Raw genomic sequence first — 17,023 nt, 5'->3', positions numbered from 1 at the left:
TGTTTCTGAAGATATGGATTTAACCACCACAGTAGTATGGAGTACTTTTATGTGCCCTTATGTGGATTTTGGAGCTTCACAATTTTGGCACCCATTCACTTGCATTGTATGGACCTAAAAAGCTGAGAAATTATTCTTAAAATCTTTGTTTGTGTTCAGCAGATGAAAGAAACACATACACATCTGGGATGGCATGAAGGTGAGTAAATGATAAGAGAATTTTCATTTTTGGGTGAACTAACCCTTTATTGCCATATTCAGACTCATAATAGATGTCAGCTGAGGGCGCTATTTTGATACTGTTGCGTTTGATAACCACAGGAGCATGCACTAATGCTGCTCTTCTGCTTGGTGTTGGTCTCAATGGTATCTTTGATGTTAAGGGTTTTGGAAAGAGGCTCAGAGGCTCTAATTCAACAGCTCAGTCTAGTGGAAGTTAGAATGGCAAAATCGTTAACAGCACTTATAATTTTTTGCATTTTTACATTCAAAGTTGTATACATTAACATTAGGTAATGAATTATAAAGTTTTCTGGCATATTACAGCTTTCACCTTAGTCTTTGTATGAACTTGGTTAAACTGGCCCGTAACTTTCCTTTTTATAACTTCGTTCATAAATACAAGTCATTGTTCATTTAATATTGGCACGTTCAGACCAAACCTGTGGAGAATGCCATAGTGTTTCAGGCTGAAAAGTTGATGTTAAGTTGCAGAAAATCTGTGAAAAATCCAAAACGGGTCAATATAACACGCAATCACCAGGGAGGGCTAAAGGTGAATGTTGTTTCTAAGTCACAGATTTGCAAAAATAAACACATTTATACTGTAGTCGTCTCTGCATATTACAGTTAGCTGGGATATGAGAACATATTTAAACAAAACAAAAAAATACAAACTTCAGTTTAAGTAATTACCGTAACTCTTCATTATTTTTAAAACTGTGTTGTAAACACTCACTGCATACATCTGCCTCTCAAACTGATACAATCACAGAGACCCACTAGTTCATTATTTACTAAGCCAGCTGGCTGAAACTACAGACAATGCCAACCAGTATCATGATTTGTTAAGATATCAAGTGTCTTTATGAGTGTATGTGCGAGTATGAGTGTTTGTGAGTATGTGTGTGTGAGAGTGAGACGGCACTACATAAATCTAAGAGAATAACATTTGGTTATTACTGTGTAAGAGAGAACAAGAATGAGAGGCAGCAGTGGGAATGACCTTGGCACAGGTTTAATGATTAATTAACCTCAAGCTCTGAACCATCACACTCACAGCAGGAGAGGATGGATAGAGAGAGTGATTTTAGAAAAGTGTCCATCAGTTTTAAAATTAAGTTATTAAAAGAGAAGGGGCTTAGTATGTCCTTAAAAAAGGTATGACTCATGAATTCATTCTACTAGTTTATGGGTAGGAATAAAAGACGTAAATTACAGATTAGTGATTGGCAGATATATCGGCAAGACCATTTAATCATTCAATATTTTGCTATTTTACGGAGATCAGCTGACAACCGTGGCTGACTAGCCGATTAACAGAAGTGTTACAGTGTACAATGCTGACAGCCATAAGAGTCGTTCACACTGAACATATTTTTGTGTCTGTCTGTGCTTTTTTTCCATAGTTTTTCTATACAGACATGGGCTAGACAGACGTCTTTGACCAATGTGCCTGGTTGAGCTGTTTTTCAGCATCTTGCGCAGGAACACCACATTTTTTTAGATGCTTTGTTAGGTAAAAAAAGAACATCAACTTATAAAAATGAGTCTCGATACACCTGCATTCTCTTCTTTGTTGTTTGTTTAGCTGCATATAGCTTTTTTAAGCAGAACAGAACGCAGGTGTCTCGAGAAGTGCTTTTAAAAGTGTGAGCTCCTGTGTGAGATGCTGAAAACGCAGGGAGATGTGGTGCAGCAGTAAAAAAAAAAAAAAAGTGCAAAAATTCTGTATGAACGGTTCCTTACTTGTGGATAATGCACAGTCTTTGTTTTCAACTATTTTTGAGTGAATTTGAACAAATGTATACATTTTTAATTTCAGTTATTTTGCATATCTTTCATTCACTATCACATTTTGTCTTGTTAAGGCAATTGGTCACCCTGCTCTCTAGATATTCGGCATCGGCCATTGAAAACCTTGGTTGATCACTATAAAAATATTTAACTGTATTATAGACGCTTACAATTGTTACCTTAAGGAGCTATTTATACCTAACCCTCAAAATTAAAGTAAAATAAAAATAAATTGTTGGTGTAACCTAATGTATTTAAGCTGATTCAGTAATGTTGAATAATATTTTTGCCTTTTTTCATTTGATTTTGGAATCAAATCAGTTAATTTATAATTTATCACATGAAGCACATTTTTAGGTTAATATGTTTTTGAGTGTAACAATAAGCAGTCAGAGACAACACATTCACAGAGGTAAATAAATGTACAGGCTCAATGTCCTGCAGACATCCCCTTCATGAGTTAAGAACGTGTGTTTAAGACACTTATCCAGTCTACTGGACACACACAGATAAAATAGAGATTGAGAGGGTGAAAAAAGTATATGCACATGTGAGTGTGAATGAGTGTTTGTGTTGTGTATGGGCTGAAAGGGTCATGAATCGTATTCCCTGTGGAAACTAATTAGCAATGACATTCAGGTCTGACCGGAGTAGCCAAAGACTGAGAGAAGGATGCAAAACCTGCTTTGTACACAAACACCCTTTTAGGAAAGCCTCCTTTGCATAGCAATGCTCAAGAACAGTTTTAAGTGAGTGAATAACTGTGTGTGAGCATGCAATTTTCTGGGGGGAGTATTGAGTTCATGATAAATATGATTTCAGTGTGGTAGAACAGGGATTTACCAGCATTACATCATTAACCAGATTACATTGTTTACCTGCGATGTGATGTCATGACAACAAAGTTGTAATATTGGATATAAATTTACTCAAACAAGCGATTTTATCACACTAAAATCATGTTAATGCGTATAATATTTGTGTCTTGTGTAGGGATGTCAAAATAAAAAAGATGTACCCATACCAGTGTTTCTGCAGTACTTGTAGTACCAAGCATGACTCTGTGATTATTAAACCCATAGGCTGTGATTTAATTGAATAAATATACAGTCTGAATGTGCTGCGCGCATCAAGGTGAATGTGTGAAGCTGCTCATATACTGAAAACACCACATTTTATGAGCATCGCATGTGCTTTTTGTTGTAGATGACAGAAGAGAGCACACATTCACTGTGAAGCATGCAGCGCCTGCAGACTATATTTTTGTAGTATTACATCGCAGCATTTTGCACTTTAATAATCACACTGGGCCATATAACCAACTTATCCGGAGGTGTGAAACTACCATCAAAAACATAGAAAATGGAAAAGCCTTCACATTAAAATACAAAGCTTGATTCAAAATAAAAGCTAGTCGTGTGAAATTGAATTTTTTTATATAAAAAAATAATAATAATTATTATTATTATAATTATTATTAGGGGACAAGCACTGAAGGTGTGTAGGCACCTATTGTGTTTGTTAGTGTTCTTTTTATTATGCTGAGAAATTTTGCCACGGCAAGCACCCCTCACATTTTCTTCAGGAAATGAACCTATCTAGTTATTATTATAATTATTATAATTGTATTTAAGCAATATCTCACAAACAAGAGTACTGTAAGTACTGGATAGAAGCTTCATTCATCAATGTTTTCATTTATAATGTGATGCTCTGTTGTACAGCACTTTATTTGACAAAAATAAGACCAATGTTGTGTTTTAGATTATGCTGTGAGAAACTTTACTGAAGCACTTCATTTGATTAAACAATGCAATGGTAAGTAAAAAAAATAACCTTTATTTTTATTTGATTAAAGTTTTATTAATTAATTTGATTAGACATCATTTTGATAATGAAATTTACTTAAACTTTAAAACATTGAACGGAAAACACAAAATTGGGTCCTACTTAAAAAAACTTGAATCAATGTTTACTTAATTGAAAAATACTTCAAGGAAACATGCAATTGTTTTAATTTATTATTTGCTTTGTTACATTTAACTTTGTTAAATAGGCTTGTGTTCAATAGTATTTTACCAATTTTTTTGTTGTCTTGAAACTGGCATACAGAATTATGAAATTCTACTGGTATTGGTACCTCCTACTGAAATTTGGTTTTGTTGCAACCCTAGTCCTGTGGTTACTTTTGAAACTGTGTGTATTTTAATGTTTCTGGACAGGCCTCATTCACTTCGATTTTAAGTGCCTTACTGTAACGCAGTTTTTGCTTTAATTTGAAATAAACAAGGGACGAGTCTGTATTATTTTTGTGGTAATCAACCTTATGCCACAAATGCTTAAGATTAACCTAATGCGTATTAAATCTGAAACATTCCTTTAAGTTTAAAACGCAAATATTAAGATAATTACAGATTGAAATTAACAGTAGCAGTTCAGTCAATATGTTGAGAAAGCACACCTTGGTTGATTACAGCATTCTCACGTGTAACTTTGGTGATGTAGGAGTCAGGGGCAACACAGAAATCACTGGCAGTCTGAAAAAAAAAAAGAAACAAAAAAGATACATGAGACAGAGCTACACACCACCTTCAGACTAGACAATCAACAATGTCATGCTGAGCTTTAGCTGAGACTGGTCTTACTTTTTTGTATGACCAGTCTCAGCTAGGCTGCCTTTGAATTTATTTTAGGATTAAATTGCTGTACTTTCAGTGTCAAAAAGAAATACTGGCATGGTGGAGAAAAGTCAAAGGTGCTTTAGTGAAGTGACTCACCACAGCAACAGAAAACTCCAATCCAAGTGAACCCCAGCTAATCACCAGTGTCAGCACACCCAGCAAACAAACACTGCAGGTGAGAAATACAACAAAATATATATTTATATATTGAATATTATCATTATAATTATTATTCATATTAAATCATACATTTATACATTTAATAATAATAATAATAATAATAATATTAATAATGATTTTTGAGCAATACAATTTTCTTCTGGGAGGCCTAAAAATTGTTATAGACTAAAAAGTAATTAATATGAACAATAGAGTCATTGATCTGAATTCTAAATTGGCTACCATAATTTTTAAGAGGTTGTCAATTCATAAAAGAATGTCTTATGTTTTAAATGTATCTTCAATGTACAGGGACTTTAGAGTGATTTTATGCTGGATTTACCCGGTTTTTCAAACAGCTGAAAGTGAGATTGATAAAAAACCTTAAAGACATGCTTCACTCTAGAGTTCTAAATGTTTCTGTGATGTTGATGGATATTTTCTGGATGGCTTCTTTCAAACGTGTTTAGGTTTAAGTTCATGGTGAGTAACCCAGTTAGTAAACATCTCTGGAGTTTCAAACCACCTCCCACTGACCAAATGTGCTTCTAGATACACATGCACACATATAAGCCTGCAACACTAATTTAAACACAAACAAACACGTATGCAGAAGACGTGTCTAATTGCAACAAGAGTGCGAATGTGCGTCAGAGTGAATCAAAGGGGGATCTTCACCCTTCCTTGTAGACTAAATAGATTTTATTTTGCCCCAATCCTTCTCTTTTCTGCCAACTCCTCTCGCTGATTCGTGCACTCGCTCTCCATTTCTAAAGAATGGATCTTAATTTTGCATAGTTACAGGCTAAAAATAGGCATTTTCACACAACAGTTTAAGCCTGAAATTTTAAACTCAGGTAGAGGACTTTAACCTGGAACAAGTCCTGCAATGCACCAGAATTGAGAAATTTGGGAGTTTAAAAATACCTTTCATAAGCAAGGATATCTCTCTCAACTTTTCTCACCAAGCTTGCATATCAAGAAGCATGAGATAATCTAGCACATTTTTTCATTGTCTTTAAATAAATATCAAAGTATTATTAATGTAATAGTCAGAGACAAATACTGGTGTGTTGGAGACGTGACATATCGAACAGTGGCGTTTGTGTGCAGGCGACCCGAGTTCAATTCTGGGTCATTTACTGTTTTCATCCCCCTCTTCTCCCTATTCCGTACTGCTCAACCAATGGTGTGAATTTGGGACAGGACTATCTGTTTGACCAATGGCAGACATGTAGTCAACAATGTTTATTTTTGTGATTACGTTTAGTGGCGCTAGTGTCGAAGAAGTTACACACTTCAGCTTTAACTAATAACATAACATATGTTCAAGAAAACCTTTGAAATTTTCTTGTGCTCACCTGATTAAGATGCTTTTAGAGTTGCGTATGAGACCAACCAAAACGAGCAGGCAGATTATCACATCAAAGAGCAGCAGGCCAAGAAAACCCAGCCACCTACAAAACACACATACACATCTCTTACAGGTGTCCATCGGTTTTATATATATATATATATATATATATATATATATATATATATATATATATATATATATATATATATATATATATATACACACACACACACACACACATACATACATACACACACACACACACACACACACACACACACACAGGCGGCCAAAAGTTTGGAATAAGTTCGGAAGGAAATTGGTACTTTAATTCACTAAAGTGGCATTCAACTGATCACAAAATATAGTCAGGACATTACTGATGTTAAAAACAGCACCATCACTATTTGAAAAAAGTCATTTTTGATCAAATCTAGACAGGCCCCATTTCCAGCAACCATCACTCCAACACCTTATCCTTGAGTAATCATGCTAAATTACTAATTTGGTACTAGAAAATCACTTGCCATTATATCAAACACAGCTGAAAGCTATTTGGTTCATTAAATGAAGCTTAACATTGTCTTTGTATTGGTTTTTGAGTTGCCACAGTATGCAATAGTCTGGCATGTCTTAAGATCAATATAAGGTCAAAAATGGCAAAAAAAGAAACAGCTTTCTCTAGAAACGTGTCAGTCAATCATTGTTTTGAGGAATGAAGTCTATACAATGCTTGTAATTGCCAGAAAACTGAAGATTTCATACAAAAGTGTACACTACAATCTTCAAAGACAAAGGACAACTGGCACTAACAAGGACAGAAAGAGATGTGGAAGGCCAGATGTACAACTAAACATGAGGATAAGTACATCAGAGTCTCTAGTTTGAGAAATAGACGCCTCACATGTCATCAGCTGACAGCTTCATTGAATTCTACCCGCTCAACACCAGTTTCATGTACATCAGTAAAGAGAATACTCAGGGGTGCAGGCCTTATGGGAAGAATTGCAAAGAAAAAACCACTTTTGAAACAGAAAAACAAAAAGAAATGGTTAGAGTGGGCAAAGAAACACAGACATTGGACAACAGATAATTGGAAAAGAGTGTTATGGATCTTAACCCCATTGAGCTTTTGTGGGATCAGCTAGACTGTAAGGTGCGTGAGAAGTGCCTGACAAGACAGCCACATCTATGGCAAGTGCTACAGGAAGCGTGGGGTGAAATGTCACCTGAGTATCTGGACAAACTGACAGCTAGAATGTTAAGGATCTGCAAAGCTGTCATTGCTGCATGTGGAGAACTCTTTGAAGTAGTTTAAGAAGTTCTGAATTTTTTTCAAATTGTAATAGTAATTTTTCACATTATTAATGTCCTGACTATACATTGTGATCAGTTGAATGCCATTTTGGTGAATAAAAGTACCAATTTCTTTCCATAAGAGCAAAATCTGTTCATTATTCCAAACTTCTGGCCGCCAGAGTGTGTGTATATATATATATATATATATATATATATATATATATATATATATATATATATATATATATAAAAACCATCATTAGTACTGAAGCATTACTTTTGGAAATTTAAGCCTAAGTGATAATTCTCTCAGAGGACTCATAGTAGCTTTACATCATTCATTCATTCAATTCCGGCATCTTATCCAATCATTATCTAGCCCAGGAGCATTCAATTAAAGTTCCAAAGGTCTCTAGATTTCTTTCCCAGCAAAGGTCCGGACAATAACTTACATGCTGTTGGTAGTCAGTATAGCTATGAAATGACATAAGGAATACTCATTTTTTGAAAGAGTAGGCCTAATTGTACATTGCCAAGTTGGCAGTAATAGTACTTTGTAAAAGAAGAAAAAAAATCAAAGTCAAAACAGTCTCTTTAAAACTGGTCAAGGATTAGGACATTGGGGCTCCAAAGACAAAGCCAAAGTAGTGGGGTTTGGGGGACCTTCTACCAAAAGATTAAAATATTTCAATGAGTTCATCAATCGAGAGCACTTTGTTATAAATATTAAAAGATAAAATCAACTGTTCATTTTGAAGCTGAATGACAACAGTCCAGTATTTGTGTTTGAATATATTTTTGGATACTCAATGGGCATAGGAGGCCTTGTGACTATTAAGGAAATATTTGTTTGGGGGTTCAAGGGTATCCCCTGAGAGAAAAGTTTGGAAATGTAAAAGTCTGAATGGACCTGTATCAGGGGGGTTAAAATGGGAAAGGAGGCGGCGGGAACCGGACAAACCATCAAAGTAATATTTAATTTAAACAAAATGGCACAAACACAGACACGGCAGCTGCATGTGGCTCTCTCTCTCCCGAACTGCCACATCCGGCTGCCTTTATCCCTCTCCTCGGCTGATTAGCCCGATTGGGGGCTGCCCTCCTCCTCGTCACATGACCATTTTTATATTTTCCTTAAAATGAAAATCTGCCAACAACAAACACTGTACATCACAATAGTGAAGCTTAAAAATACTGTTAGCTAAAGTTAAGTAGGCCTATAAATGGTCAGTCTATCAAATAATGGAAACGTTCTCATGAGAACTCCACTATGCCACTAGTAAAATCAAATATTTTGTTGTTTTTCCTTGCCATTTATACAAGAGATGATCTTTGATTAATTTCCACAAAAATGATCTGTTTGTGAAAGGCTCGAAACATGCCGATTAATAAAGCTAATTTTAGATGGAAAAAAATATTCCGCTCTGGAAGCATATTGTCCTGTCACAAATTTGGTTTAGCTGAACGGTCAGATTAATTTCAGACACATGAAGGTGAATTCACTTTGCATTATTCTTGTTTTCTGCAGGGTGTTTTACGAAAGATGCCATTATCTATCTACTGTATATTGCTGCTCACTGCATTTCTCCGCTATGGTCTACTGTCGTTAAAATAACCATGTCCGCAACTCTGTGCGCAGCGCGCAAAAGGGTATAAATGAAGCATGTTCTGTAAAAGAGAAAAGTATTCGAGGATACAGCACTGAATGATCAGTGCTATCTGTGCTCAAGTGCTTGCGCTGTACACAGCTCTGTTGTTTTGTTGCACTGATCACTTGAAGTACAGAAACGGTGAGATGGGACAGCAAATGTAAAAATGTCTCATGGTCCAGACAGAACCAAGCCGAGGTCTGGACCGGGACTGCAGTTCGCTAATTGGTGACTGCTGATCTAGCTTATGCCTTGTAAGGTCCCACAGCTATCTCTCATTGCTCGTTACGCCACGTTGTTTTCACCCACCACCACCCCAACACCACCAGTTTAGGTCCCGTCCTGTAAGGGGTAAGTTCCTCTCCCCTGCCGTCATCACTTTCCAGCAGGATCTGATGGTATTATGGAGTGGTGGTGGTGTAGTTGTCTAAAGCACATAACTGGTAATCATAAGGTTGCTGGTTCAATCCCCACAGCCATCACCATTGTGTCCTTGAGCAAGGCACTTAACTCCAGGTTGCTCCAGGGGGATTGTCCCTGTAATAAGTGCACTGTAAGTCGCTTTGGATAAAAGCATCTGCCAAATGTATAAATGTAAAAATTTAAATGTAAATGTTTTAGCGAGAATCCTGCCCCTGTACCATAGGACCGGGCTCACACCAAGGGAAACTAATCTATCACTAAATCATGTTATTTCATACTATTGAGTCCTCTGACAGAAATGCATCTACACTGGGAAAAAATCTTTTGTTGGTTTAAATTAATGAAATTGTGGACATTGGTTCTAAAATGAAAATGAGTTTCTTTAATAAGAAATTAATATGTAGGCTCTACTCCAATACTTTGTGTAGCAAAAACCTAAATGAAGTGAGTTAACCTAACTTAAATTTTAATCTATTCCAATATCTCAAATTGAATCTTTCAGCTTGTTATCAACAAACATGTCAGCATATTTGTCTACTACTTGTTTTATTTTACGTGGAAATACATTAAATTTCAAAATGTACTCTTCCAATCCAGTCCCATGCAAAGCATGCTGGGAACTGTAAATTCCCTGTTCGGATTTAGTAATAAACTGATGCAACAAAACTTATACACACAGTCCCAACACAACTGAATTGAGTAAACAGATGGATTGTACACAATGAAATTAAGTTGAGACCAAATAATTTTGTGTTGTGTTGCATTAGCTAATTTTAATTAAGTTAATTGACCAAGCAGTAAAAATCATGTTGTGCCCGCGTCATCTGTTTTTAGTCTGAATCCATTTGAACATTTCATATCACTTTTTTTGATGACTGCGCTTGATCTCACTTGGACTTTACGCAAAATAGTCATGTTCTCATCTCAAACATAAATGTATTAGGTTGATTTTAAGTGCATTGGTTTACTATTTTCAATAGAGCTGCTTTTCCCCTTTTTTCAGTGTAGTCAGGGCAACAAGAGGACAAGAAGTTATGAATGAACTTTGGTCTTCAAGCATTTTGAGACAGTGATGGCCAAAATTGAATCTTGATAATTCATGATCAGATCCATGGTACTAAATTAAGTCACTCTTCATAGTTACCTGTACCAGTCAAACTGCTCAGTGACAGATGCCAGATGATCCAGTGACAGATCTGTATTGCTCCAGAAAGGCACCTCCACCATCAGATTAATCAGCTCGTCCAGCTGGCCCTGCAGTTTCTGGACGATGGACAGGTAGTCTGTCTGTTTGGAGTACACAGTCTCCAGCTGCACCAAACCTTCCTGCAGGGTTTCATTCAGACTGCTGGTGCTCTCTGATACCTGCAAACACACATACACACAAATGTTTTGGGCTACATATATCAATTACGGTTTTATTTCTGACCCTTGAATCACAACAGTTTCGCTTTTGGTGTGGACAGAAAAATTGCTTGTTCTTGGAAACTTTTTGCATTGCGCTGGTTAGGGCACAGGTACTGTAATACCTGCATTAACTGATAATTTTACTGCAATAGTGTGCATACTCTACTGTAGGTATATGCGACCTCTCGGGCTCTCGTACAGTCCTGAACACCTGCCGAGGGATATTTCGATACACATAATTATTTCCTAGAAGAATTGCTGGCCAAAGAACAAAACAATTAATCCCTCACCTTATGAATACACTTAACATTTAACAGGAGTGTTTAGCTGGGGCAGTCGATTTAGTGGAGTATTTGGCAAGAGTAGAGTGTTTATTCAGGGTAGAGTGTTCAACAGGGGCAATGGACTCTCTAGCAACAGCAGTGGGGCGTTCAGTACAGAAGGTGTAATATTTAACTAAAGGAACAGTTCGAGCAAAAATTACAATTCTGTCATAATTTACTCACCCTCATGTCATTCCGAACCCACATGACTTTCTGTCTGACTGAAGCTTTCAAGTTTCAAAAAGGACGAAAAGCATAAAAGTGAGTCCGAAGGCCTCGTCCGTAACATTCCAAGTCTTCTGAAGCCATATGATAGCTTTGTGTGAGAAAATATCAAAATTACGTTATTTTCTGATAATCTTCCCCTCCATTTACCTATTATCAGCTGTGACCCGATAATTGAGTCAGTGAGTTGAACTCGATAATTTCTGAATGGATCATTCAGAATGGTTTCGTGAACCGGATGAACCGGTTCATTGTAAAAAATCCAACACAAAAAATTTTGCTCACATATCGGACACCGGTACTTCTCTAATTAACGCGCCAGGGAGAACCAGGGTGAATGTCTAGATTTTCAGTGAATAAGACTTAAATTCAGTCCCTATTTATTGTAATTGCTTGGAAAAAGAGTCTTCAGTATTGCTCCATTTGTGTTTCATGAAAGAAAGAAAGTCATATGGGTTTGGAACGATAAATAAGGGTGAGTAAATTATGACAAAATTTAAAATTTAGGTGAATTATCCCCTTAACATAGTGAGGTGTAGAAGGATATGTTAAGCAAATGTAGTGTATAGTTAGTGCCGCAAAATTGCTAGCAGAGACTTGGAAAGGGTGGCAGAAAGTTTAGGACTGGCAACAGAAGGGCAGTATAGTGTTTTACTAGTTTTTTTGAACACTTGGATGGAGCAAGATGTCCTCAACTCAGAACAAACAGAAAGCTGAATGACTCACCAGTTTGTCGATGCCTGCCACTGTTTGGTTAGCATGGCGCAAGGAATATGTCAGTCGTGTCACGCCATCGCAGGTTTCGCCATTTCCATAGAAACCAACTGCAATGCCAGCACTGTGGGAAAGTGATCAAAATAGGAATTAATTCTTGTGATTGTGACAGACTGTTTTATAAATTGTAAGCTATAAAATAACTCTCTCACATAAGAAAAGTCTTTATTTGATTCCTGATTCTTGAATATAAACCTCTAAAGACACTGCAAATGATCAGGTTAGCAAAGCTGGCTTGGTTAAATCAACTAGTATTTGTTTTTAAAAGGGCATTGGAACACAGAACACAATTTCTTTGCATCAGTGAAACATTTTCTTGTAATAGATGCCTTCTGCAATCAAATAACGTCATTTTAAAGGGATAGTACACACACTCCTTTTGTGTTCCACAGAAGAAAAAAGTAATACATGTTCATGAGGGTGAGAAATTGAGTACAGAATTTTCATTGGTATTGTTTAAAGAGGGAATACAAGAAAATAAACTAGACAAAAATGGAACAGTAGATTTAAGTTAACACTTTCTATGAAGCCTGTATTTATAATGCATTATAGAGGTGTTCTTAATGCATTATAATGCATGCATAAAGCCTTATAATAAACCTTTAAATATGTTGTATTGTCTCATAAATAATTGTAACAACAGTTATAATATCATATAATACTTACCTATTTGTGGTTATAACTTTTAAGATTATGACACATTATAACACACAATGAAACCTGTATTTATAATCAGTGTTGGGGGTAACGTGTTACAAGTAACATGCATTACGTAATCAGATTATTACTTGGATGAGGCCAATGACAGTAGTGTCGTCTGCAAACTTCAGGAGTTTGACAGAGGGGTCCTTGGCGGTGCAGTCATTTGTGTAGAGGGAGAAGAGTAGTGGGGAGACACATCCCTAGGGGGCATCTGTGCTGATTGTACAGGCACTGGATGTGAATTTTCCCTGTCTCACTAGCTGCTGCCTGTCTGTCAGAAAGCTTGTGATCCACTGACAGATAGATGTGGGAACAGAGAGTTGGTGTAATTTAGTCTGGAGAACAGCTGGGATGATGGTGTTGAAAGCTGAAATAAAATCCACAAAAAGGATCCTTGCATATGTCCCTGGTCTGTCCAGATGTTGCAGGATATGATGCAATCCCATGTTGACTGCATCTTTCACAGACCTGTTTGCTCGATAAGCAAATTGAAGGGGATCTAGAAAGGGTCCACTGATGTCCTTCAGGTGGGCCAACACCAGTCTCTCAAATAATTTCATGACCACAGACATCAGGGCGACGGGTCTGTAGCCATTAAGTACTATGATTTTGGGTTTCTTTGGGACAGGAATGATGATTGAGCATTTGAAGCAGCATGGGAATTCACACTGCTCCAGTGATCTATTGAAGATCAATGTGAAGATGGGGGACAGCTGGTTAGCACAGGATTTAAGACAAGTGGGTGAAAAGTCATCTGGGCCCTGTGCTTTCCTTGTCTTTTGTTTTTGGAAGACACGGCACACCTCTTCACAGATCTTAAGTGCAGATTGAGTAGTAGGAGGGGGAGGAGGGGGGTTGCAGGAGGTGTTGGTGTTTGTGTGAAGTAAAGGTCAGAGTGGGTGTGGGGTGTGAGATTGCCAGTCGTTGTTTCCCTGCAGTGTTGGGGGCAGGAGTCCTGTAGATTGTAAGTTGTTTTAGGCCACTCCACACTGATGCAGGGTCGTTAGCTGAAAGATTTAGCTGAAAGTAGGATTTAGACCATAATATCGGAGTTACTTTTTAAATAAAGTAACGTGTTGCTTTTGTACACCTCTACTTTCCCTGTATTGCAAGAAATCAGGAGTAAAAGAGTGCAAACTTCTGGGAGGAGACGTAGTGCATGATGGGCATTGTAGTTCTATAGAGTGTGAGGCCAGAGACTATTTAGCAGAGATGAGTCACTTCTATTTATATGAATGGGAGAAATTGGAAGGCCCAACCAAGAAGCTCTAGCACCCAACAGTCAAAGGATGTAGAAAGGAAGTCCTGCCTTGCAGGTAAAAGAGCCAATCACATTTTAGATACATCCCCTGTCAATCAACTCGCTAACGTGCATGCGCATTAGCTATACAAGCCAGGAAAATTGTGTGTTTTAGTGTAATATGAGGTCAACATTCGGTTGAGTGAAACGTGATTGATTAATGTGTTAATACACAATGCATAAAAAAATAAAATAAAAAAAAACAGCAAACGCGTTTAGGCAGAGGGATTTAAGACAAGCCTTCCACTGGCCACAACATGATACACAGGGTGAAATACTCGCTCAATTCACTGACTTATGCAGCCGAACTGCTCCGTGTTACAGCTCCTCGTAACTGGGAGAATGGGATGAGAAAAGCTGATTCTGGATCAGTGGCTCCGAGCAACGTTCTACATCGATTGTGTACACAGAGAAAATTTCTTAGTTCTAAAAAGATTACATTTTTGTTTTATAATAAACAAGTAGTTTGATTCATGAAACAACCATTTTTATGACATTTTGGTAGCACTGAAAATTATTCCATTCAAGTTGTATCAACATGCCCCTTTGAAGTTGTATGCGATCAACCAGTGGCATCTGTATGCATCGTGGATACATTGATATTGTCGATCGGCACAGCACATGATGACATATATGATGCAGGTTCAAGTGTTGGAATTCACTGCTTTAGGTAAGACAGTGGTTATTCTTCATTATTCATATCAGCTGCCATGTTGATGGAAAAACAAATCATGCATATTCATGTTATTGATTCTTTATTATAAATATGACGTGAAGACATACTTTCTAAATATCTGTTTGTTTATTATGTTGTTTTGACATGAATGTTGTACAGTAGCTAGCACGACCTGTAATGTCTCTTGTATGCAATGCATGGATTATTTGTATGGAATGCATAGCACAGCAGAAGAGAAAGTGGCTGTGAGAAAAAAGTAATGCAAAAATAACGCAAACTTTTTTAATTAAGTTACTTTAAGAAGTAACGCAATATTCTAACGAGTTACTTTTAAAAGTAACGTTACCCAACACTGTTTATAATGCATTATATGGGTATCCTTAGCACATTATAATGTATGCCTAATGTCTTATAATAAACGGACTTGTGACTTCAAAAATTCTCAGAACGCAAATAATTAATAATCCATATATGACAGTGCAAGTGCCTAGCCTTTAGTAGAGCTGTTACTTTATTCATTTTTGAGTCTTTCCTCTGAGACCAATGTTCATTATAATGTAAGCAAGTTCAAGCTGATAACTTTTTTACATCTGAAATAATGTTATGTGGTTTTGTTGATTTTATTAAATATTTTATTTTCTAAGTATTACAATAAAAATTTTAAAAGCAAATGTGTGTTATAACCACTTCATAATTTCTAATGGCTGTTTAAAAGAAGACCTACTGTAGCTTTTATTACTTTATTTAAAGCAGACAAACACCACTTATAAATGATTATGACCACATTATAAAACCTTTTGGATGTTTACAAGAAGACATTGCATTTGTTGTTTGACTTAAAGTGGTAAAAGACCACTCATAAGTTTTAATAAGATATTGTCCAGGTTTTGATCTTAAATAAACAATGTCAAAATATGAAACTTATGACACATTATAACTGTGAGGCCTATGATACATAATAACTTAAAATAAATGTGGATAAAATGTGGTGTTGGTCGTGTGTTATAATGCAGTATACTCTTAAAAGTTATAACCATAAATAAGTTAGTATTATATCATATTATTGTTACTTTATTATTATCGTATTGTTACAATTATTTATAAGACAATACAACATATTATAAGGTTTATTATAAGGCATTATGCATACATTATAATGCGTTAAGAATACCCTTATAATGCATTATAAATACTGGCTTCATAGAAAGTTTTACTGACCTGGAAAAACTGACCATGACCCTGAAAGATTAAAATAATACAGGAATCTTCTGGTTTTCCAGACCCTGTCCACCTTCATCTCTAGCCTCAAAAGACATACGAGTCAATTTTTCTGCAGCACTGACTGCAATAATGATGCGCTCGCAAGCTTCTAATAACCTTACCACTGATCCACACACAAATCAGAATGTACAACCTTTACTCTTGGACAAACATGTAGTCCTGGTTAAAAGGGCCCTGGGGTCAAAATAAAATTTTGAAGGAATCATACACAGACACATTTGGTTTTATATAATGGTGGAGACCTTTTAACCAGCAAAGCAACCACGCAGCAAGGTGTTACAAATACTCAGAAATAGAGGTAGACCATATATCAATTTTACTGATTAATCTGAACCGATTGTTGCTTTTTTGGAACTATCAGTTATATGAAAAAAAGTTTTTTAACATTTTTTAGCCTACGTGTTCCTCTGTGGTCGGCGCTGGACGATTCTACAGTTGAAACAGTTTGGTTCTGCTGTACAACAGTGGCCTTTAAAAGTTAATAAAAACAATCACTGGCACCTCATGGGGATTTGCTGTATACAAATCTTTCAACGCTGACAATATTCATCCATATTTTTTTTTCTCACATCAATGCATATTGTGTTATTTTGATTAGGCTAGATAATTAAGTGTTTTAAATTGAAGCAAGGGAATGCAAAAAAAAAAAAAAGAAAAAGTGACTATATGGAAATATATTCAGCAAATGTATAGAGCATTGTAAGATAGCCAAGTTTCTGTCATGTCAAAATAAGAGTCCCCGGTGTGTTTC

The 17,023-nt window shown here is 36.4% G+C and overlaps 1 protein-coding gene across 2 annotated transcripts in view; it reads right to left on the bottom strand.

The window, feature by feature from the left end:
• ttyh3b (tweety family member 3b) overlaps positions 1-17,023 on the bottom strand; it is a 78,755-nt gene that overhangs the window by 15,732 nt on the left and 46,000 nt on the right. For both annotated transcript variants that reach the window (XM_051705141.1, XM_051705143.1), the window contains exons 4-8: positions 12,266-12,377; positions 10,729-10,949; positions 6,218-6,313; positions 4,794-4,866; positions 4,478-4,553 (exon numbers count right to left, since the gene is read on the bottom strand). In XM_051705141.1, coding sequence (XP_051561101.1) covers positions 4,478-4,553; positions 4,794-4,866; positions 6,218-6,313; positions 10,729-10,949; positions 12,266-12,377 — 578 coding nt within the window. The remainder of the gene's footprint in view (positions 1-4,477; positions 4,554-4,793; positions 4,867-6,217; positions 6,314-10,728; positions 10,950-12,265; positions 12,378-17,023) is intronic.

The sequence above is a fragment of the Myxocyprinus asiaticus genome, chromosome 8, assembly GCF_019703515.2.
Source record: "Myxocyprinus asiaticus isolate MX2 ecotype Aquarium Trade chromosome 8, UBuf_Myxa_2, whole genome shotgun sequence".
NCBI classification, from domain to species: Eukaryota; Metazoa; Chordata; class Actinopteri; order Cypriniformes; family Catostomidae; genus Myxocyprinus; species Myxocyprinus asiaticus.
This window is presented reverse-complemented; position numbering and strand designations above follow the sequence as displayed.